At 43.9% G+C, this 25,063-nt stretch overlaps 1 protein-coding gene across 1 annotated transcript in view; it reads right to left on the bottom strand.

The window, feature by feature from the left end:
• Oc90 (otoconin 90) overlaps positions 1-25,063 on the bottom strand; it is a 29,906-nt gene that overhangs the window by 1,697 nt on the left and 3,146 nt on the right. Inside the window, exons 2-13 of the mRNA XM_021642061.2 lie at positions 21,512-21,574; positions 20,557-20,613; positions 17,762-17,936; positions 11,806-11,918; positions 9,204-9,332; positions 9,008-9,049; positions 7,726-7,776; positions 7,150-7,197; positions 5,747-5,800; positions 4,541-4,657; positions 3,493-3,664; positions 982-1,088 (exon numbers count right to left, since the gene is read on the bottom strand). Coding sequence (XP_021497736.2) covers positions 982-1,088; positions 3,493-3,664; positions 4,541-4,657; positions 5,747-5,800; positions 7,150-7,197; positions 7,726-7,776; positions 9,008-9,049; positions 9,204-9,332; positions 11,806-11,918; positions 17,762-17,936; positions 20,557-20,613; positions 21,512-21,574 — 1,128 coding nt within the window. The remainder of the gene's footprint in view (positions 1-981; positions 1,089-3,492; positions 3,665-4,540; positions 4,658-5,746; positions 5,801-7,149; positions 7,198-7,725; positions 7,777-9,007; positions 9,050-9,203; positions 9,333-11,805; positions 11,919-17,761; positions 17,937-20,556; positions 20,614-21,511; positions 21,575-25,063) is intronic.

Here is a 25,063-nt window from a genome sequence, read left to right as displayed (position 1 = left end):
ATCCATTGTTTCCAATGAAAGTTTATTGGCTTAGGGGAAAGCTGAATCAGTGAGTGAGTGACATGCAAGCACTCCCATTAAATTTGGCACAAGCAGAGTGTTGTGGAAATCCATATGCTGTGTATGGCATGTAGAATCAGAAAAGAGGATAGCAGGTCCATCCAGTTGCTGCCTGAGTTAAAAATGAGGAGAAAGCCTTCCAGAGCACTTTCAGAGCCCCACAGGAAGTGTTTCCTTCTAAGCTACTAGGCTATGGAGCAGCATGGGAGAAGGCCATCCACTGCTGAGCAACAGTGGACACAGGAGTCTGATTTAAGGGTACTTTGCCACGTGCTCAGGGCTGATGCCCACAGGGGTTGGTCTGATGCCTACCAGGGTGGGGACTTTACACATTGTTTCTGTGGGCTACATGGGGAGGAGTGGAGCTGTGGGCTAGGCACACCTTTAGCCAGAGCCACCAATCACTCTCCATCATGACATTCTTCAGGTGATCAAATCCAGAACAGGGTCTTCTTATTAGGAGAAGGCAGAATATCTTAAAACCACTGGGTAACTAAGGGGAGGTTCTAGGTCTGAGGGAATGCTGTTTTCCAGCCCAGATTGAAACTCTCCCACTTCCTTCTGTGTTTTTGATGGATGGTGAGCATCATTTGTTTCCTCTGTGAAGTAGAAAAAGTAATGGAGTTGCCTCCTAGGATTGGTGTGAGGATTAACTGTGCCTTTCAAAGGCTTAGAACAACTGAGCATGGCTCAGTAAGCATAGGCTACTGAGACTGTCAATTAGCTTTGATGCTTAAGGGAGCAGACTCTGGCTCTTGAAAATGAGCCCCTCATCCATGGAAAGAGATATAAAGACCTGCCTCAAAGTGAAGAACATGAGATCATGGTACAAATGAAGTGCTAGGGGAGGTAGCTGTAGTCTAGCTTCAGCCAGAAAACAGACACAATAACATGAGGACTGTAGGCAAATACCACACTTACACTTGGTTGTGTGGTCTTCACATACCACAGATGACCGAGAATGCCTCCCATGCAGGCAGCCCAGGTGTCTCACTTGCTCCAAACAGCAGTGATGGGACAAACAGCACCTAAGGCCAAGGAAACTTTTTATTTCCCAGAGTTCCCCACTAATCCAGTACCCTTCATAAGGTCATTTTTCTCCATACTGTGTGTGGTGCTGAGATGTGCCAAGGGCTCTTTTTTGAGTATGTAAGGCAAGCTACTACACACCTCAAAGGCTGGTCAAGTTGTGTACAGCGCCAAGAGGCTGCCTCGACCATAGCATCAACTCCATTCTGTATACCTGAATTTCTACATTTTTTATTTTATTATTGATGGCAAATCAACTCATCTCTGCACCTTTCCAACAGATGGGAATGAAGGGTTTCTCAGGAAGGTGACCTCTTGAGCTTGATGTGTTTCATGCCAATATAGTGATCCTTCTCTATCTAACCTTCTACACAATAGAACACTTAGCTTCACACCTATAGGTCATCTCTTTATCCCTCGAAGACCTGCATCCAGCACAGGTCCAACACAAATTGGGGCCCCAGCAAACACAAATAAATGAGTCAATGTCTTGTGTTCAGATATATCTTCTGGCCTAACATCTTCAGTATCGTCCTCAGCTGGATGATGTCTGTAGGACACTTGTAAAGGTGCCAGTCAATAGTGGTCTACAATTATTCATTAGTGCTCTGATTTTAGCTATACATAGACATTTAAAATCCACTGGCTAGCTAAGTGGAGGTTTCAGGTCTAAGGCAATGCTGTTTTCCAGCCCATATCCCAACTTTCCCACTTTTTCTTTTGCCTTTTGAATATGTTTCCTCTGTGAAGTAGGAGATGTAATGAAGCTGCCTTCTTGGATTAGTGTCAGGATTAACTGTGAGTTTCAATGTGCTCCCTCCTGGGGGCCACAGCCCAACAAAGGATGATCACACTTACACCCTGCTCTTAGCCACACGACAGCTTTACCAATTTTGTTGCCAGGCAAAATAGTCCTACATTACACATTCGCATTACCCAATAGCTGATGTCAGTGACTGCCCCATTTTCAGCTACCATTACAGTTGAGCCATGCTGTCTTATATGTATATTTCCTGGGGTTACAGGAGTGGGATGGAAAATGAACACAATAGTTGCAATCTAAAATTACTATCATTAGGAATCATAAGTGATCAACACATTCATGCAAATCACCTGTTTGTGATTTAACGGAATACATGATAGTGAACTTATGTTCTTGCAGGGCATGACACCAGTGTAACAAGCTGTGATTCACAGTTTCTACGTATAACTTTTGGGTTTTGCTTTTTCTGTAGATGTCAGAAAATTATACTGACTTCTCAACTGCTCAAATTTCATATTTTGATGAAATATGGTCAATGATCAGAAGGCACTTCCAAAATTGTCCCCATTTTTTTCTCACGAGATTTAATAGGACATAGAGACTGCTGCTGGCTATGTCCCTGTCTTCATTATCTCACTGAAGAGTTCTGTGTATTATGTAATATTGACACTATTAAAGCTCCCTTTGTCATGGAGGACAGAGGGCATGCTGTGGCACCTCATTATATAAACACATTTGATGCCACTGCAGCTTTAACTGTTACAATTAAAATCTCAGTAGGCTCATTCCTGTTGGAGGATTTTGGGGGAGGGTGTCCTTGATTTCTTTCACTGACAGCCTGAATGATCAGGCAGTAGAGAAAGAGGAATCTATGTTAATGGTAAGCACTAAAATGGGGGTAGTGGTGGATGAGTGGGTGGGTGGATAATGGGTAATCAGTCTTCCAGATCCTATCAACTGTGTTCTTGGAATATTTTTTCAACCCAAGGTGAATCCCACATCATTACTTATTTCATCTATGTACTTTTGTCTAATTGTCTAACTCTTTCAGTAAAGTCATCTCCTGCTCATAAAAGTTTTTTTTTCTGCCTTGTTTAGCTATAATCATTTTTGTGTGTCTACTACTTTGCTTGGTGCCTGGCACACAAAAAAGCCCCCCAAGATGTGGGCTGAATTTGTATGTAAGTGAATGGTATGTATATGAAGCTAAGGAAATTCCCTGAAAAGTGGTGGTCGTGAAATTTAGCAAAAGCACTTAAAAGTTAGGAGTATAGATTAAATGTTGCCTTCTTCTGAGTTAACCAAATGCAGGCCTCTAGTATGTGGACCATTTCATAAGAGGTCAGTCTAGAGTCATGCAATGTGTATTAGCAAGCCGGTCCTTCTAGGATGTGTGGTAGTCTATAGTTGTAATCAAGAGATTTGGTTCAACCTGACTTATTCCTTTACTAGACGAATAGTTAAACCCAGCTGCTTATTGGGAAAGTTGGTCTGTAGTGTTATAATGGCACCCTAAGTAAGAATAGATGCCAAGACCCCATTCCTTAAAGGACTTGATGTACAGCCCAATGCAGACAAGGGCCCTTACAGATGCTAGCAACCTCATTTGCCATTTGTGCACCACCCTTCCCCATCCATACCTATCCAAGGTGTCCTTTGGCTCTCCTCTTCCTTCTCTTCCACAGTAACAGCCATAAGATTCAAATTCCTCTGGGCAACGGGATGTCAGACAGAAGAGCATCTCTCCAAGCTGCAGCATGGCCTGCATGCTATCCCCATCTCCCAGATGCAGGAAGGCCAATCTGTCACAACCTAATTAAGAACACAGGAGAGCTAGAGCAGAGTTCCTAAGAGGAATGGTGTTTCACATTGTATGAAAACTACTTTGGGTGGATCTCAGATCACCACTCTCCTGTGCCTTGTTCTCTTTGTTTCAAAGAACAACTCCTCTTCAGCTTGGCTTTTCATGCTCTACTGAATTCCTTATAAAATCTTCATAAAGAATAGGACTTGTCAAGACTAAAGATGCCCTGTGGACCACACCCTATTGTTGAGAAGAACCTAGGAGCCTGAAGGGTCTTAGCTGTCCTCTTAGGCTTTTGGGGACACATCATGTTTTGGCATGTTTTGCATTACAAAGCTCTGGATTTTCTCATTCTGATTCTGTCTCTCTGTTTCTCCTCATGCTCTTCCTCACCTGCCTACAACTTTCATATGCATTCTCCACAGTTCTGCACTGGACACCATTGGAGGCTTGCCCAGGTGTGTCCTACTGACTGGAGCTCTTCCCAAGTGTGGGTTCTTTGGGAAGGCATGAAAGGGAAGAAAGATAGGATAATCAGTAGTACCCACCTGCTTCATCTTTCTAGTTAGCCACCCACACACAATGTGAAGGCAGCCAAGATCCTGTCTTCTAGGCCAGCAGAGTGATGAAGAGACAGAGCCAGGGGGCAGAAAACCCTGGGTTTTGCTCAGACTCAGACTCATAGCACCTGAAGGTCAAAGGTAAGCTTTGTATCTTGAGCCTTAAAGAACTTGCTTAGTAAAGGGTATATGTGATGCCTTCTAGTTGCATCAGCAGGAGATGGTCACAATCTATAATGTAGCCTAAAAGTCTTTGTTAAGAGCTAGATTTAAGATTTCCAGGGTGGGGAGGCCAGACATTCCCGGATGATGCCTCTCACCTACCTTTTCCAGTTGTCTCCTGAGAGCCATTGCCAACAGATGATACTCCCAACCTCACTGGTTTCATGCCAGCAGCAGCATGGGTTGCACCCTTAGCTATGGCAACAATCTCTGCAGATCCTGAAAATAGACAACTTAATGGTTCAGAGTTAAAGAGTCACCCAGAGTCATTTGCAGATGAACACACGGTCAAGGCCAAATGCAAACAGAAACTCTCAGAACACAGACATGTAAGGAGAGTGCGCATTGTTTGCAGACTAGTGAATGCTACAGGAGCCTGAGCTAAGGCACCTACATGTCAGCTCATGGGGGAGGACTGTGGTGATCATTCAGGCTTAGGACTGTACTATGTTTACAACTGTACACCTGCAACAGGACCTGTCTAGATGCTCTCAGCAAGTAAAGAGACAAAGAGAAGGAAGAAAAAGGTAGGGTGCCAGATAGCAAGCAGACCTTCCTCTTAAGCCTTTGAACCCTTGACCTCCTTGTTCAAGTACTGCAGCTATTTCTCTTCCTATTTACAATTATGTGAAGGTTCTTTATGCAACTTGCCAGACAGCCTGATTGCATCCTTTGCCCAGTAAAGCTGCTTATAGTTTGAATAAAAATGGCCCCACAGGCTTCTATGTTTGAATACTTGGAACCGTTTGGGGAGGATTAGAAGGCATAGCCTTTATGAGGAGGTGTGTCTTGAGTTATCAAAATACAGGCACCATTTTGAGTTAGCTCTGTTTACCCACTTGCTGTTTGAAATGTGAGCTCTCAGCCTCTGCTCCAGCCACTTACCACCTGCTCCCTCTACTTTGTCATCATGGACTTTAGCACTCTGAAATTGTAAGCCCGAACTAAACTTTTTATCTCTATAAGTTTTCTTCGTTATGTTGTGTTATCACAGTAATAAAAAAGTAATACATGAGGCTACTAGAAAATAACATAAATACTAAAAGTATCTGATTTTGCATAATGGAATAACAAGTGTTTTTAAACGGAAAACTAATTATAATTTCACAAACAAGTCTTTACCTGAGAACTTCTCATTGTTTCCTGCTAATGTGTCTTTTAATTCTGCATGTGTTCTTAATGAAGGAATATAGAGACACATTGTGTTCAATTCTTTCTTCCACTTAGAGCTTGGTCCAAAGCTCCTTTGGAATCCATTGATTTCACAAGCTTATATATGTAAAGGCAGAGGGAGCCAAATATGCTTACCTGGACTTGATGTGGTCCTAGCAGCTTCCACGTTTTCAAGATCTTGAACAGACCCTGCTTGAAGAGGAGACAGACAGACTGAGTGTCAACACTACTGTGTGCCTTGGTCTCCAGAGGCAGAGGACTGGGCCCAAACTGACATGCCCTCCTCCCACATGCTTGTTGGCAAATGTCCCAGCAGCTTGCAATGCAGGGGAATTTGTAGAAAAGCTTTGAGACTGTATATTATGCAGAAATTGGGGGTGAAAAATATGGGAAGAAAAAAATATCTTGTATTTAAACAAAGCAGCGGGCAGTCCGGGGGGAGTAGAATGGCATGCTGCTGTTGGCTTTACGAGAGCAGCTGAGCCCTGGACTTTTATGAGGTGAAACCTTCTTAACTTTTACAAACCTCCTACTGTGTTCCAAATGATATGACAATAAGGACTTTGTTCTGACTCACTTTAATGGCAGCTCACAAATAGGAGTCTCCTGCTCACCCCTCTTACAGAGATGAGAAAACAAACATACAAGAGAGTTAAGACACTCCTCAAGAATTAAGAAGTTAGGTAGTGGTGGGATGAAGTGTCATGCCAGCTGAGGTTGAGACTCGGGCATTATGTTAAGCTCTGCTTTCACTTTCCACTGTATCATAAAGAAGAGAGATGGTGACTAAACCAGCGTAAGGAAAGGGGAGCACGAACTTCAGCTTAACATACTTGTGGGTCGAGACAATGGTAGTGTTGTATAAAACTCAGGCTTTGAAGCTGACTGTGAAGGCAGTTGCCACATTAAAGGGACATCTGGACTGTCCTCTGTTGAGCAGACTGTTCTTTTCAAAGCAAAACCTACCTGCTCAGACCCAAGGACTTCTAAGCTGACACATCCTAGGTGAGTGACCCCTCCCTTCCTTCATGGAATAACAGGATTCCCGGGACAAGGGAGGATCTACAGTTTGGTGCATCTGGTGACTAATGCCTACACATTGGTGACCTTCAGTGGTGGTACTGCCCGTCAGCCAGTATCAATTTACTCATTCATTGTAAGTAACTAGCAAATAATTATTGTCAGTTGCTTACACCTATGGATAATTATATGGTTGCTAATCATCATGAACATGTCTGTTTGAGTCAGGCTCACCAACTGAAATTTGACTTAGACATTTCTAGATTTGATGGTCATATTTGCATTGAATTCCTGGCTAATGCCAGGTAGGTCATCAAGTTTGTTTGTTTGTTTGATATTTTGGCTGAGTGACAGAAATTTTAAGATTCCTAAGCCTCACTGTCCTACATATTCTGTAAATGCGCACTATATTTCCCTTGGGGCCCCATCCAGTAGTAGCCACTGAAAAAGAGCACATGGATTTGGGCAGCATCTCCACTGTGCCCAGCAACTCCCCCTTGGATGGTCCTTCTGCTTACTTGTCCTGGAGAGTGTTGTTGGTCTGTCTTCTCTCATCTCACCAGCCACTGTGGAAAGGATACACCACTTGATTATGGATCAAGCTGAGCCCCTGAGCCAGTTCCATGGTCAGGGAAACAGATTGTGCATAATTACCAAGGAAAGGGGAAAATTCCAGTTCCCTGAAGGAGGACTCTATAGAATGACTGCGCTAAGAGCCAGCTATATATTTAATACACCCACTAAATTTGAATTTTGGATGAGCAACACATCACTTTCTGGCATAAGTATATCCAAACAAGACCTGGAAGGCACATTAAAATAGGGCATTGTCCATCTGGACAAGCCTGAAGCTGTACCTCTGGATGAGCCTGCAGCATCATATCTTTGACCCTCTAGAGGTGAAAACAGAGGGACAAGAGAAAACCGTGGGAGTAGAAAAGAGGTTCTGGCTGGAAAGGACCAAGGCCTCTGGAATTACTCAGCTCCATAACAAAGCAGGCAAGGAACATATCGGGGAGCTGATGTCATCACACCAGTATGGAGTGGCACAAATGGGACAAAGGTGGTTGGGTCACATGTTTGTTCATACTTACCTTCTCCTGACAGGGCTATCTGACTGCTGTCTGTGGGCTTTTCAGGAACCCCTGGAAAAAGAGAGTCTCCAACAGCAAGAAGAAAACCTCAAGGATCTAAGCTGAGCAAGCTAGGTACTAAGGGGCCAAGGGAAGGATGGCCTAAGAAAGAAGTCTTCGTGGAAGAGTTGTCCATTCTAGCTGAGAGTTCCTTGGCTCTTACTCCTCCAGGAGCATGGACTGACCACCACTGTTTGACTCAGGAGGAATCACAGCTGCTGCTGCTGCTGGATTCTGGTGGAGGAGGAGGGCTATCTGAGACATAAGATGAAGGCAGTAAAAGAGCTATGGACTCTGAAGGTATCCCAAGATTAAAAGACCTTTGCTAAGAAGGCAGGGCAGACAGAATAGAAACTGAATGTACTGAATAGTACGGAATGTGGAAGATGCACAGAGAAACCTGTATGCCCACACATCCTTGTATATACCCCACATTCATACAAGTACATTCCCATACCCATGAATACTTAGCACTCACACCTATATATGCACCGTATTTGGCAATGCACACATGCATGTACAATATTCATACCTACAGCACACTCCCCATGTATACCCACATACCTGCAGCCCAGCACATACACTGTGGCTTGCCCCTTAAAAATTACATAATTAATTATAGGAAGAGCCTAAGGAAAGGATAGATGTGACAACAAACTGACAGTGGACCATCCCCAGGTACCTAAAGGTATTGGCAATGAGAAAGCAGAGAAACTCTAACAAACAAGAAACGGCAGCCATAAACTTGACTTATTGTTTTTCATAAGACCCATATTTTAGAGTAAGAAGCATGAATTATATAAGAGTGCCTCCAGATGCTCACAGGATAAACAACCTCTCCCTCGAAAAGAGTTACCTGAGCAAGGCTGTGCTTTCTGCTCAGGCTCTGGGAGGTAAGGAGGGAATAGCAAGGAAGAAGAAGCAGGGTCCATTCTAGGGAGGCCTCAGTGGACACAAGTCAGGGAGTGAGATCCATGTTCATCTGAGCCTGAGGTGCTGCCCCAGTCCCATTCTGTACCAGGCCTCTGACTACACAGAGAAAAAAGAACATGGGCTCTCTACACCTTCACTGGATTAAATTCACATCTACCTACTAGCTAGGGTAGAGTTGGTACTAGCATCTTTTGATACTAAATATTTATATTGGTCTCATAACAAAAGGAGGCAGAGCCAATCTCATTGATGGCACCAGCCTCTGTGAGTCAGCCACTGGAGAAAAGAACCAGCTATGCTGGGAATTTACCTCTAGGCAGGAGCGTCACAGGGACCTTCCCACTAGTTGGTTCTGCAAGGAAACACATGGTGGTGTGGCTGTAGCAGTGGGCTCAGATGTTGAAGGGCTACATTTGGCATCTGAAGACAGGCAGCCACACTCAGTCCCACTGAAGCTCCTGCCCACTGTTCAACCCTACTTTGAGATTCAGCCCTGGTTGTCTCACCCAGAGTCTGGGGCAGGCAGAAAGAAGCATCCAGTAAGTTCAGGGAAGAGTTGATGCCAGACTGAGCCAGGCATTCAACAGCAGCCTTGTCGCAGGTACACAGCAGGTGCTCACAGGGATCCTTGGACTCTGCATACAGCAAAGGTAGAGCAAGGTAGAGAGATCAAACTTGGAACCTCAATAGGCAATGATGGCTCCAACAGGACTCTCGGTCTGCCCTGTCCAAACTTGCTCTCCCTGTAACTTTGTAATGACAGTGTCACCTTTTTGGCTGAATGGACCCAACCTGGGGTCACACACACACTATATGTTCCCATGCCTAGCCTAGTCTGCTGTACTGGCTTTGGCTCTGCCTGTATCCACTTTGGGGACTGTTCACATCCTTATATACTCTGCCACCATCTCTTGCCCATTCATGTCAGTGGACCCCAGACTAGCCTTCCCAATTCTGTCATCCACTGTCATGAGGGATCCCAAATAGATCAAGGGCTAGAGTAAGACACAGAGGGTATATCAGTGATAGAGAGAACTTATCTAGCACACAAGAGGTCCTGGGTTCCATCCTTAGGGGTACAAAAATTAAAAATAAAACACTTCAATCGAAGCATGTCTATTGATTCAGAGCTTCTGGCTGACTTCCCAGAGTCACCTAGGAAGTGTTGTGTGATTGTCCCTATCCACCACCTCTATTTCTCCCTGATGCCATCTTTCCCCACACTTCTTATTATCCCCTTCTGTTCCCTATTCCACCCCTTCAGCCTGTCATGTTCTGCTCGGTCACTCTTCACCTTCACTTAAAGTAAGAATTGCTTACTACTTCTTCAAATCTTTGCTCAAAGAAGCTTTGAGCAAATGCCCTTCTCATTTAAACAGAGTACCGCCCAGCCCACCCTACAATATCTCCCTGACTTTGCTTCCTCTACAACTCCTGTCACCACATAACACATTTGCAGTGCCTAACTACCATGCTTTGAATGTGAAATGACAGCCACAAGCTCATGTGTTTGATTACTTGCTCCCCAGCTGATTGCACGGGAGATTGCAGTACATTTAGAAGGTAGAGATTTGCTAGATGAGGTGGGGCACAGATTGGAAGGTCGCTGGGGGTCTTTTGTGTATTACCATCCTCCACATGTGGCACAGATGTTTCTATTCTGAAGTTGGAGTGGCCATGACAATCTACACAAGATTTTCAGGAGATTAGGCCTGTCAAATTTTGTTGGAGAGAAGAGGAAAAGCTCATGAACCATGGGCTCATGAGGTAGCACAGGAGAGCATACAGGAGATAAGAGTCTAGCCCTGCTTCTAGCCTGAATGCTCTGTTTTCAGACTGATGCCATACAACCAACTTTTTTGTTCTCTTGATGTCCAGGCAGTAATCTGCTTCCACTACTGTGCTTCCCCACTGCTATGGACTATATACTCTGACCCAGAAGCCAACTTAAACCTTTCTTTTATTATTATTATTATTTTTTTTATCAGTTACATTTTATTAAACTTAAACCTTTCTAAGTTGCTCCTGTCATATACTCTGTCAAGAGGAGGAAGAAAGTAAGCACGGCACTGACCATCCAGGCAATAGTCCAGAAGGTCAGGAGGGCCCCATATGGATGCAGCAGTCTCACGTGGAGAGATACTCAGGATGTGTTTTCTTAGTGCATGGATGGATGCCCTTTTCTATTTCCACTGGTTTCTCCCCATCAATTCCTCAGTGCCTCCCTCTACCTTCTGTTAATGCTCTAGGCTCCACCAAGCTGAGTATCTGGACTTGGGAGTCACTGGGACCTTGGTTCAAAGCCTACAGTTGCGTACCTCTGTGACTTTAGCCAGGTTATTTAATCTCTCAGAGCAGAGCTTTCCTTCTCTTGTCTGAAAACTAAGAACAGTGGTTTCCATTTAACAGTTTGTTGGGATGGAAGATCAGAGTTGCTGTGCATCAGGAACAAGGTCCACAGTGGGCACACAGGAGACTTGCTCAATCTAGCACCTCAACTTGCTATATGCTCTCACCCCTCTGTGCCTTTGCCTGTTGTATTTCTTCCAGGACTGCCTAGACATGTGAAATAATATTCCCAGAGTCATATGGTAAATAAGGTTCTTACACAGGAACACAACTGATGCACTTGCCCCTTACAAACAGCAGCCAACACCAGCCTGACCTCTCACCACTGTTTCTACCTCCATACATGATCATAAGTTCTCACTCTGCCCCAGCCACTGCATTAACCATTTCTCATTCGGGCTTAATTCAATTTCCATAGCATCTCTTTGAAGGAGGTTTTCTCCCCCCTGTTCTGTAGTTAAGAGAAGCTAAGAAATTATCCCACGGTTACACAGTTAATAAATAGAAAACTATTTCCACTTAAAACCTTCTACAATCACAAGTATAAATAAATTATAAGTCAGTTAATATTCCAACAAACCATTGCTTCAGTCATAAAAAAGCATTCATTTGCACATTAACTATATGTGAACCACAAATACACCAATCAACCAAGTGCCAACAATGACACTGCTGATGATGTAGATGGTGCTGGCAAATCCCAAGTGGACCACAATGGTCATTTCATGCCCCTGCTCTAGGAGGTCTGAAAATGCTCACCACAGGTGATCTGTTTGTTGATGCAATCTACATCTGCACTGAGCTTGGCAGGGTCTTGGAGACAGTCCATCTCAACAGCCTCCTCGTAGCACCTGCGATGCTGGAAGCAGCAGCTGAGGCAGGTCAGGCAGGATCAAGAGAGAGCATAGTTAGGATACAGATGGGCAGGCATGCTGGGATCATTCTGATGTCTGGCTGGTACCTGGCAGTGATCTGTTTCACACACCACCTGCTATCCTACACACTTTAGATGGAAGAGTGCATCACCCCTGCCCAATGTGCAGGTGTCTATGGCCAGTCACATGGCCCTGGATCTTAGCAAATGGTCCAGGAAAGGTGAGGATAGGCTTGTACCAGGCTTTGTGTGAGCACTGTATTTGGATAGCTACTTTTGCTATTGTCACCACCTTCCACATCCACCTGAGTGAGTGTTAATAGGAGAAGTTGCCCTCTCCATCTGCCTCTGTCATTCTTCCTGACCTCACACAGGAGCTGACTTCTCTAACGAATCCTCATTTGCTAGAGATGTCAGGGCAACACTATTACTTCCTTAAAATAACCAGTGGTGGCAAGGCCAAGGACATTTTGTAGGGTAATTTCATACCCCTCACCTTGAAGTCAGCTATGGTAGTACCTCTTTATCATCCCTGAACTGGAGAGGCAGAAAGATTACAAGTTGAAGACTAGCCTGGGCTGTATAAGAAAATATGCCTCAAAAAGGAGGAGAGTAGAAAAGAAGAGGGAGAGGATGAAGAGAATAATAATAATAAAAAAAAGAGATCCATGAGCATGAGAAAGAGGGGATGGGTTAACCTTTGAGTAATCAGGGTCAAGATGAGGGAGACCCCAGCAACTATGCAGAAAACAGAAAGTGACAAATATCAGCCAGCAAGCCACAGAGCATTCCAGCTTCCAGTATGTGGATCCCTGTGTGAGATGCACAAGCCCTCTTACAGCACAGGTGGTTTCTGCACTACAAAACTGTCTCTCTTCTACCACATCCATGAGAGATATTTGAGCCTGTTACTTATGATAAGCAAGAGAAGAGAGGGGAAAGAATTTATTCTGTGGACGAGTCAAGTATTTATCACTTAGTCAAAGTTGTGGCTATCAGGAGCAGGTTGGATTATATGATACAATGATATTATCAAGAACACTAAAGATAACATGTTTTAAGTGAATATGCAGATTCTTCCACTGTGTGCAGACGGGACGTTCAGGACCCAGGGAGCCAAGGGACAGATGTGAGATTACACGGTGGGATGTGACAGGCTATCTAGCATACATCAGTTCTGAGTGACGTATAGACAGGCTACAGGTAATGCAGACGTAGGTTTCAGGGTGTTCCAAGGCTTGAAATCAAATCTGAGCTGAAGAAAGACAGGAACTAAGGAAGTCTTTGGTCTTTGTTTGTAAATGGAGGAAACCTCAGACATCAGGGAAGTCTCCAAGGCTCCAGCTTGATTCATTGAGAATTCAGCAGTGTCTGAAGACCAGGAAAGGGAAACAGCCTTTCAGCAGTGACTGGCTTATAGACCCCAGGCTGGGAGCCAGTCGCTGCCTCTCTTACTATGGACAGAGTTGTGGGCTGCTCTCTATTGCCTTTCTTGGAGCTGGGGCACAGGAAGAAGAACAATGAGACTCCATATGATACTAGCAGCCTCGGTGTTTTAAGTTTGAGGTGCAGTGAGGTGCTGACCGGGACTCTGTAGCTGGACCAGCTCCATTAGGCACCAGAGATTTGTTTTAGGAACATTACTTACCTTCTTTTCAAATTAATATTACTTGAGTCTCATAATAAGAGCTGACACCTTTCAGTACTTCAGGAACTGTTCTGAGCACTTACAATCAATGTTTTTCTCGTGAGCTTGCTGCGTATTTCAAGGCTGGAGGCCAGTTCTGGGCTTGAGGAGAAATAGTTGTGGTGCCAAGGAAGCCACAATGAGAACTACAGAATGGGACAGGACTTGACACTGAGTTGGCAAAGGAGCTCCTGACATCAATTCCTTTGTCTCAGAGGGAATGAGGATGTTTACTGCTGCGTTTGTTACTATAGCTAACACTTGCTGTCCTAACCATCTACTGCCTGCTCTGATCACTGGACAAGTGTAGCTCCTCCAACCCTCCCATGCAAGCATGATGACTACTGTGAACATTTACAGATGCAGATTCTGAGACACATAATTCTCTAATCTAGTCAAGGCCACCAGCAAGATGACACTGCTACTAGAAGGTTGAAGGGCTCCCACAACTCAGGAGCGGTCAGTGGAGGACATTGCAACAAGGAAAGCACATGGAAGTATGATGACCTTGGATACATCTTTCATCCTGCCTAAGGAGGATTTTTTGGACTTAAGAAAACATCTGAGCAGAGGTTCTAGGTTATATCCATACATGGGCCTTGGTTGAATGTCAGTCTCAGAAAAGACCCTGTGCCCAGATATATTTGGTCCTTGTGGAGCTCCTATCCTTTCCCCATCAGACTAACTCCCCTTCTTTCTTATGATTCCCTGTACTCTGACAAAGCTTTGGTCATGAGCCTTTGCTTTAAAACACTGCTAGTTAGAGTCTTTCAGATGCGCTCAGTAGACTCCTGTCATACGTTCAATGCACATCCAGTCTGTCTTTCTAAATGAGGATTGATCATCTTACCCCATGTCCGCTCAATTGATTATCTTTTTTAGGTGTATAGATTTCATTATGTTTATCATGTCTTATAGGTCTATATAAGTGAGTATATACCGTGTTTGTCTTTTTCCTTCTGGGATATTTCACTCAGAATGATCTTTTCTAGATCCCACCATTTGCCTGCAAATTTCATGATTTCCTCCTTTTTGATTGCTGAGTAGTATTCCATTGTGTAAAAAAATACCACCACAATTTCTGTACCCATTCCTCCATTGATGGACATCTGGGTTGTTTCCAGGTTTTGGCTATTACAAATAAAGCTGCTATAAACATGGTTGAGCAAGTATCCCTTTTGTGTACTTGAGCAAATTTTGGGTATATACCTAGCAGTGGTATAGCTGGGTCTTGAGGAAGCACTATTCCTAATTGTCTTAGAAAGCGCCAGATAGATTTCCAGAGTGGTTGTACCAGTTTACATTCCCACCAGGAGTGGAGGAGGGTTTATATCTGGGCACAGGGTCTTTTCTGAGACTGACATTCAACAAAGGACCATGTATGGATATAACTTAGAACCTCTGCTCAGATGTAGCCTGTGGTAGCTCAGTAACTAATTGGTTTCCCAAAGTGAGGGGAACAAGGACTATTTCTAACAGGAACTCAATGACTGGCTCTTTGGCCTCCCCACCTCCCAAGGGAGGAGCAGTCCTGTTAGGCCACAGAGGAGGGCTTTGCAGTCAGTCCTGAAGATACCTGATAAAACAGGATCAGATGAATGGGGAGGAGGTCCCCCCAATCAGTGGACTTGGAAAGGGGCATGGTGGAGATGAGGGAGGGAGGGAGGGACTGGGAAGGAATGAGGGAGCAGGACACGGCTGGGATACAGAGTTAATAAAATGTAACTGATAAGAATAAAATAAAATTAAAAAAAGAAAACATCTATTTCAATAAACAGCAGCAAATATTTTAGGATTCTTAGGTATGTAAGTTCAAGGTGGAAACAATCTGTCTTCCAGGGGATTTGGAACCACCCACCCTATTGACCAAAATATACAGAAACTGAAATTAGATTCAGCCCACCATTCCACCAGTGTGAGGACACAGGTCCTTTGATCATTCCTTCTGGAGGAGACAGTGATGAATGACTCCTTTGTTCATTTGACTTCTAGGTTTCTTGGGTGTTCAAAGAATTAAATGAAGCAGGAATGTGGGGCTTGACAGGAAAACATGTTCTCAGAAATGGTCCTGACCTCATGTACCCTGCAGAACCTGCCCATTCCCATCCCAGTGTCAACTACCTGATCCTGGTCCCTAAAACGGAAAGCTAGTCCTGTGGACCAAAGGCAACCTGTCTCTTCTCCTGCAGGTTTCAAGGTGAGGATAGTTTGTTTTTTAAACACAAAGCTATTATCCTACATCAACCAATAATGTATCCTTTTCAATTCATCTGTTTTTAAGCTCTGAAAAAAGAGTTAGAGGTAAATCACCTCCTCAGTCAGTGAGGTCACTAGTACTGGGACCGCAAGCATGCGCGCGCGCACACACACACACACACACACACACACACGGGCATGGTGCATTCCCTTCTTAGAGGACAAAGAGTGCAGTCCAGAGACTGGCCTTGTATTCACACTTGCCTATGTAGCTTGCAATTAAAGAGAAGTTCTGAGGTTTGGAGAGCACAGAACCAAGGCAGCAGGAACAGGATGTCTTTTAGGGAGAAATGTGCCAGGGCAGGTATGAGCTGTCAAATATGGTGATTCCATAGAGAGTCCTTCCTGCCTTCTCTGAGCCCACACAGATGAAAGAAAGCACATGCCCCATGGCATTGGAATTGGGGCACAGGATAATGCAAGTGAGATAGGGTACTAATTATAGAGTAGCACTGAGTTGAGCTGAGTAGAGCTGAGTTGTGATCCATGTTCAATTTTCTATTTCTGGGTGCTTTCCTTTGCTGATGCTTTTGCTATCATTACAGCCACTACTGTGCCAGCCCTGTTCTATGCTATGGCTGCTGCTATTGCTGCTATTACTCTAGTATCATTATCATCAGTATTGATACTATGACAGCTACCTTGCTACAGCTATTGCTACTATAATCCCTACTGTTACTGCTTCTACAATCCCCGCCTTGCCTCCATGGTTACTGATACCTTATAACCAAGTTATAGTTAGTCATTTAATCCAAAGTAGTGACCCTGAAGTAGGTAGGCATTACAATTACCTCCATTTTTTTTTCTAAGATTTTATTTTATTTTATTTTATTTTCAATGCAGTTTATTCAGGAACATTGAACAATCCTCGGACCCCGGGGAAAGCCAGCCCACAGCTTAAATAACCTCTGGGTAGCCAACCCAGGCGTGCCATGGGGGCAATGCAGATAGGTCTACATACATGGAAGCAAGCCAGATCCTCGGCCTTAGCCAAATGTGGAGTTGTTCGTGACAGAGAGCACTCACCATCGGGAAGGTGGAAGGCGGAAACCAGCTCCATCTTTAAGGCATAGCATTCCGCAGCTCTCTACAGTCCCCCCTTTTTGTTTTAGACGCATCAGGCAAGAGTAATTACCTCCATTTTTAAGGTAAAGAAAGTGGAATATAAACAAATTAAGCAACTTGCCAGTAAGGAGCCGAGAATCGGAATTGCTGGGTCATGGGGAATAGTCCTTGAATGTGAACACAGAGCAACAGATTTCCCAAATCAGAGAATAGCTCAGTTAGCCGTCCTATTCCTGTGCCTGTTGACAACATCCTAGTTAAAGCTTGCATTAATCGTCATTGCTAACCTTGGTACTTTGTTTACATGTGCAGTTTCCTTCTCCACAGGATGGAACACATGTTTAGGGCCATGTTCATTTTCTTGCATTCTATACTAAGGCAGGAGTAGTGTTATGATTTTCTTAACAGTAGTGCTTATGGGTTGTTATTGTTTATGTGTATTGAAGGTTGAATAGCAACCCTCATGGTTGCTTTTTCTCCAGTAGACATAAATGCACTGGATAAGGCTTCTGATATCCACCTAAATGTATCTTGAGTTGATAGGGCTAGGGTGCGCCTCAAGAATCCACATTATAACAAGGATGTTAGTGGTATCAGTGCTGGGAACCTCATCTTAGAGCATCTGTGTGATAGAGGTTTGCCATATCAGAGGCTCTCAGTAATCATCTACAACAGCATCACTGGTTACACTTTACTGTATAGAGATGGGAGCCAGTTCCCTCCTATAGGTAACAGAATTAGATCTCTCCTGAGTCTCTCCTCCAGGTCTCTGTTTACAGTTATTTCAACAAAGGTGTCATTAGCCTACAGTGAGCTCACCTGTGGTTACTCACCTGTCAGACTCATCCACAGGGAGCCCTTCCATCTCAAACCTGCAGGCACAACCATAGTCTTCAAAATCCCGGGGGCAGAGGCCAGCCACACACCTCATACTGTTCACAAACTGGAGCAGCAGAGGGAAGTTGGTGAAGACAGCCTGCAGCCAGGTGAAGTGGGAGCCTAGGCAGTCTGTGGGTGGGGAGGTACTGATTGGCACTGGGAACCCAAGTGCAGGAGGAGCTCTGTCCCCTAGACTTCCTGCTTCCCGGCTGATGGGACATCATGAGTGTAGTTACTGCATGTTATGTAATTGGTTAAAAAAATTAGTTACACAGACCTGATAAATACTGGTCTCTCCCTTGTGAGTGACACTGAAAAGTTCTCAGGAAGGTACACCAGTTTACTAAGTTTCTGAGTGAGTCTCACTGTTAGGTTTTGCTGGTGGCTGTAACACTGGATGTCCATGTCAGTGGCTAGGCTCTGACTGAGTACATTCCACAGATCTGGCTGAAAAAGACTTAACAGTCTGTCAAAGACTTTTGAAAAATATTTGATTCCTAATACAGAAGTAGAAGATCCACTTGGGGCTGGGGAGTGGGCCTAGCTTTTAAACTGCTTGCAACCTCAGAATCCATGTAATGTCAGGTGAGTGTGGCAGATCCCTGCAATTCCAGCTTCAGAGGACAGAGCTAGTAGATCCCTAGAGCAAGCTGACTAGGAAGACTGTGCCTATTGGTTGGTGAGCTCTGGGTTTAACTGAGTTGCCCTGAATCAAACAACACGGTAGGGAGCAATTGAGGAAGAACTCATACATCAATATTGGCCCTCCACAGACATATACACACATATGTTGTAAACACTCATGCATTTCAACACTTGCCAATATGTACACACACACACACACACACACACACACACACACACAACACATGCACATATATGAAAAAGAAAATCCTTTTGAGCTATACTTCTCTCCTTCCTTAAGTATGGATATGCCAGCTGGAACTACAGCAGTTAAACTGAAACTATGAGACCCTAGGGTAAAGTGAAAAACCAGTATGACCAGGGAGGGCAGCAGTGGAACGCAGCACAAACCTTCAGGAACTCTGCTACTTGTGCCCGGCTACTGCACCCATCTCAGTACACTCAGACTATCTGCTATGTAAAAGTTAGGACACCACAGAACATGACCCACACACTCAACTAACTAGGGCTCACAGGGGCTCACAGGGGCTCACAGAGACAATGGCGGAGCCTGCATGGGTCTGACTAGACCCTCTGCATGTATGGTATGGTTGTGTAGTGTGATATTCTTGAAGGACTCCTAACAGTGAGGGTGTAAGTTGATATGTCACATTTGGTTGCTATCCATGGGAGGCTTGCTCTTTCCTGGCAGAAAAAAGAGTGGATGTGGGGGAGATAGGATGTTGGGGAGGAACTCAGAGAAGAGGAGAGAGAGAAAACTGGTTGGGATGTAATATATGAGAGAAGGATAAATAAAAAAGCAAAATGGAAATATATTATATACTTTATGATCTGTGGAGTTATTAGTTTGCTGACCGAATCTCCAGTGGCATGGTGATAATACTAGAAAATTATGAGCCAGTGTAGAAAGTAGAAGGGAAAGTCATGCAGGCACACAGTATTTGAGCATCTAGTCTGCACCAGAAACCTCACTAGATATTTCTAGTGCCAGAATAGTTCAGACTGGTCATGTGTGTGATATACTGCAAAGATTTTGTCTGCAATGCTGCAAACTTCACAGAAATCCTGCCAGGTATGCACTATTCATTGGCTCCACATCAGAGGTAAAGACACCAGTGGTCCTCTAGAGATATGCTTAAGGCCCCAGCTGATGATATACCTTCAAGCATACAACACATAAACTAGTAAGGCCAATATTGATTATTTTTACTCTAAATCTTGAGCCTCACCTCCCCACCCTCTGCTTTTCTGATGAAAGGCTATTCCATGCTCAAGCCGGTGACACCACACTGTCACTCAGAGTGCACAAGACCACAGAAGGAACTGATGGGATAAAGGTGTGGTCTATGAGCACCAGGCCCACTTGCCCATTCTGGTTTCTTTCTACCTCACTCAAACTTCCCTTCCCTTCTCACATTTTGTTTCAATGAGGTCTCACCTGGAAGTGTTGTTGGAAAACCTTTCTAAAATTTGTATGTACCTGTATGTTTACACAAATGTGCATTTTCATTCAAAGATCTCTAGGGCACCCACACTGAGTCATAGATACCATTCTTAGATTCTTCTAACCAAACAGCAGGCTTCAGTAGCCTTGGCAGCACCAATCACAGAATAACATTATTTGATAGGCATTGTCCAATTTTGAAACCTCATGGTGTCCGAATAGTTGTACAACTGAAATGAAACACACATGGATTGTGTGGAAATCTTTCAAATCCTTATGATTCACATGTCCTTGCTAGTTGGGGAGAAGAAACCAAACCACATTGGTATAGGAGGTTAAGGTCTAGGCATGAAGAATGTCTTTCTTCTAGCTTTGCATTCTTGAGCAACCCGCTTAACTCCCATAGCTTCAGCATCTACACTTGTACTACAGGGGTACCATTTCCGTTCCAGAACAAGGAAATTAGAACAATAAAGGCATACAATGACTCTAAAACGTGCCTTAAACAACATTCCTACCTTCCTAGGATGCCAGCTACTTATTGACAGTTGGCTAGGGAAATCAGAAACAGAGACCAGGACCCTAGTGATTTCTTCTAGCTTCCAACACCTCTTCCTTCCTAACACTCAATGGATAAAAGCAATTTCAGGTTTTACTTACCAAAAATTTCAGCCACACTCTCCACATTTTTAAACATCCCATTGAAGAATGTGATATCTAAGTAGAAGGAAGACAAACATGAGTTAAAGAGTCTTGGTTTGGCCTCTATTTCTCTTTGCAGCCAGAGATGTTACGCCTTTTCTCTTTTTCTAAGAACAACATTGATCTTAAACTAACTTTCTTGTAATATGGGCTACCATGGAAAGCAATATAGATGAGCTTTGAACAATATTCCTAGGCAGCAATGACTTCTTTATGGTACAGTATGTTTAACCTCAGAAGCTTTGTGGAGGATAAATGCATGGCACTAAGTCATTGTGTCTATGGACATAATATTTAGAGTATCCAGTAAGGAATGTGCAGTTATGAGAGTTATCACAGTGACAGAGACCCAATGTTCTCTTCACCACAGAACAAGCATTGGACCAGGACTCTGCAACATGGCATTCATTTCTTTCTTACCAGGAAGCCTAGAGTGCATTTATAAAATACTTTTCTTTTTTTTAGATTAAATGTAATTAAGCAAATAAAGTGTAATTAATAAAATAAAATTAAATTAAAAAAATGTAATTACGCAACTTCTCTCCTCCCCTCTCCTCTCTCCAAATGGTCACCATGTACCTATCCTTGTTCTCTTTCAAATTCAAGGCTGCTGTCTTCATTAATTGTTACATACAAACATTTTATTTTAAAGCTAACCTTTAGTTCCCACAGTAACCTTCAACATCAGCCTATTTACTCTTCCCTGGTTCTGTATTTCCACTGAAGTCTGGATCAACTGAGAGAGCATGACACATCAGGAAAAGAGGCTTGAGAGATGCCTTTGGGTACCATCTATGACTACTTGCATATGCTAAAGCTGTTAAGATCTTAGGGTATGTTCAATATGTTTTCACTGTCAGTATCCTAGACAACATTTTACTTAGCTTCTGGGCAAAGGTTAAAGGATTCTTACTGATATTTTTTGACAGTCCTGGAGGCAATTCCTGGGGATTTGGGGTGTCCAGAGCATGGCCCCCTGGAAGTAAGTCAGAGACAGAGAAAGCAAGGTTAGTACAAACAATGCACTGCCCCGTTCTGGGCTAAGGCTGAGAGGTGACAAACAAGGAGACAATGAGGAGACTCCCCCCAGTTAAATTCCACATGGGTTTTTGTAGTACGTGTGCTGTGCTCAATCTAGGTAGATTTCAGAAATAAAGAGGTGGCTTAAAAACCCTTGGTGTTTCCTGGTGGTTGAACTTAACAGTGTCACTTTAATGGGGAGGAAGAGAACTGGTAACTGCTTAGCTGTGCTTTCATGAGGAGCTGCAGTGTTATTTAGACTGACAATTATGAGGAGGCTTCTGGAGATAAAGTGCCAGCAGAATGAAGTGAAAGCATAGGCGACACCCCAGCTCCCAAAGAGTTCATAAGTAGGGGCAAGGCTACCCTTTGACTGTCAGGATCCAAATCTATTTGATTCAGGGTCAGTGGAAAACATTTTTGATCCTTGTGGAGCTCCTGTCATCTCCATGTCTTACTAACTTCCCCTTCTTTCATATGATTCCTTGCACTCTGCCCAAAGTTTGGTTATGAGTCCCAGCATCTGCTTTGATACACTGCTAGGTAGAGTCTTTCAGAAGCTCTCTATGGTAGGCTCCTGTCCTGTTTCTTGTTTTCTTCTACTTCCAATGTCCATCCTATTTGTCTTTCTAAGTGAGGACTGATCCTCCTTCTTATTTAGCTTCCTTAGGTGTACAGATTTTAGTATGTTATCCTATCTTATAAGTCTAGTATCCACATACTGTGTATGTTTTTCTGCTTCTGGGATATTTCACTCAGGATGATCTTTTCTAGGTCCCACCATTTGCCTGCAAATTTTATGATTTCCTTGTTTTTAATTGCTGAGTAGTATTTCATTGTGTAAATGTACCACAATTTCTGTATCCATTCCTCTGTCGAGGGATATATGGGTTGTTTCCAGGTTCTGGCTATTACCAATAAAGCTGCTATGAACATGGATGAACAAAGGACCAAATATATCTGGATACAGGGGTCTTATCTGAGACTCATTCTCCAACCAAGGACCATGCATGGATATAACCTAGAATTCCTGCTCGGACATAGCCCATGGCAGCTCAATATCCAAGGGGAACAGGGACTGTCTCTGACATGAACTCAGTGGCTAGCTCTTTGACCCTCTCTCCCCTGGGGGAGGAGCAGCCTAGCTAGGCCACAGAAGAGGACATTGCAGCCAGTCCTGGTGAGACCTGATAAGCTAGGGTCAGATGGAAGGGGAGGAGGACCTCCCCTATCAGTGATCTTAGAGAGGGGCAGGGAGGAGACAAGGGAGAGAGGGTGAGATTGGGAGGGAATATGGGAGGGTCCTACAGCTGAGATACAAAGTGAATAAACTGTAATTAATATAAAAAATAAAATTAAAAAAATATTTTTGATACAACCAATATGATGTAGAACTGGCTCAGGTTTCACACATCCTTAAGCTAATTTTGAAGATAATTCCCTAAAAGCCTTGCATTGGACCATGCTGCCTAGACATATATGACAAGATGGGAAGGGCACCTGATCTATCCCATCATGGTAGAAATGTGGAAGAACCTGGGCCAGCCAATGGAATGTGATTGACTACAAACCTATCCTCTGAATGCTCCTGTTTCAGTTTTGTCTCGAAAGGTAAGTTTTGTGTATGTGTGAGACCTCTGTGGGGCTATAAGCAAGTGAGTGTAGGTGCCCACAGAGTTTGAAGATATCAGATAACATGGAGCTGGAGTTACAGACAGTTGTGAGCCAACAGATGTTAAGTGTAAGTACTGGGAACAGCAAACAGAACTCAGGTGCTCTGCAAGAGCTTCCTCCATATTTCAAAAATATTTATTATTCTTTGAAGAGTTTACACACTTTTAACTGCTGAGTCATGTCTTTAGTGCCTGACACATCATCTTTGTCTTTCTTCATCAAGTTGACAAACTCAGGCTTGTGAGTTTGTCGTTGTTTGGAAACCTCATCCATCTGAAAGCCACAAGAATCAGCTCTCAAGGAAGCATGAGATCTTCAGTCCATTTGGGAGATTCAGTCTGCCCTGGCTGGTCCCCTGCTTGGTTTTGGTTTGGGCCCTGTTTGGTTCAATAAAGGCTTCCTAACTTTACATGATTGGCATGGGGGGGCATTTGGTGGTGCTCAGTGACAGAGGGGATTGTCTTGTGCATGTACGATGATTAGGCGGGCTCCCACTGGATGGCAGTTGTACCCAGATAGTAGTACTGTGTGTGTGCATATGTGTGTGTGTGCAAAAGTACTACCAGAAAAAGGTGAATGTCTCTGTCATTCTCTCTCTCCTCCTTTCTCTGTCTCCTTCCACTCTACCCCATCTCTCTGTCTTACAGAGGTAGGGTCAAGCCCAGGGTCGCACACAGCTGGGCAAGCGGTGAGTGAACCACTGAACTATATCTCCAGTCTTGCCCCTCCCACTGCGCTTACAGCGCTTCTGCCTCAGCCTTCTGCATAGCTGGGATGGCAGGTGTAAACCACCACATTCAGCCTTCTTCTCTTGATGATGGCTTGAGCAAGATTTGAGGGCTGCTGCTTTCAGTGTCTTCTTGTGTGCTTTATCTTCTCAATGTCTTAAAGGCTGGCTGAGAGAATGACTAGAAGTTGCTCTGAATCAGCTGTGCTTTTTGTACATATTTTAGCTCTTCTATACTGTCTGCTTTTCACCCTTGAAGAAAGAAAAGGAGCTAAAGAATTCCCATGGACTCTTCCAGATCAAAGGTCAGTGCCCTCGATATATATATATATATATATTTTGCCTGTTCCTTTGATGACACCTGCGGAAGGCAAGAGAAAGCTAGGGGTCAAGCCTGGCTATGGCTATAGGTGACATGGAACAGCAAAGAGGTTTTCAGTTAAGAAAGAGACAAAAGCCAGTAAGTTCAGATATAAAATTCTGCATCAGAGGGGCCACAGCAGGCTGGTCCAAGTAGAACTATGCTCCTTTGGGTATCTACACTCCAACTGCAGCACCTGCCTCCATTTTTCTACATCTTTGCAACATGTGTGGTCTCTGATGGAAAGCCTTGACCTTGACTCAGTCTGTCTTGCTCATCACATGAGCCACAATTCAAAGAGCTCTGTGGAGAAGACTTTCATCACGCTCTCCCCTGGTCTCTGGATTCTTTGCCTATTTTCCATTTTTCTGGATGCCAAACCTCACCTCCAGCAGCCTTAGACTTTCCATGTTGATTTTCAAGGACTTTCCACATGTGTCCTCACAAGGTTACTGTGGATCTCTTGAGGACAGGAGCCTCCTAATGACACTGTTCCATGGCCTACTACTTGCTAGATGTACTAATAAACAACTCATGTTTTCCTGTGGGTAAGTGGAGACTCTGAACAATTACTTGGAGGGGGATGAGACAGGAGAACCCAATCTGTCTGCCATGGCTGTATTTGTCCTGGACAGTGGAGATGAAGATCCTTGCTACTGCCCAAGGATGCAAATACAGGGGTA

The sequence above is a fragment of the Meriones unguiculatus genome, chromosome 8 (genome assembly GCF_030254825.1).
Source record: "Meriones unguiculatus strain TT.TT164.6M chromosome 8, Bangor_MerUng_6.1, whole genome shotgun sequence".
NCBI classification, from domain to species: Eukaryota; Metazoa; Chordata; class Mammalia; order Rodentia; family Muridae; genus Meriones; species Meriones unguiculatus.
Note: the sequence above shows the minus strand (reverse complement) of the source record. Positions and strands in the feature narration are given on the sequence as shown.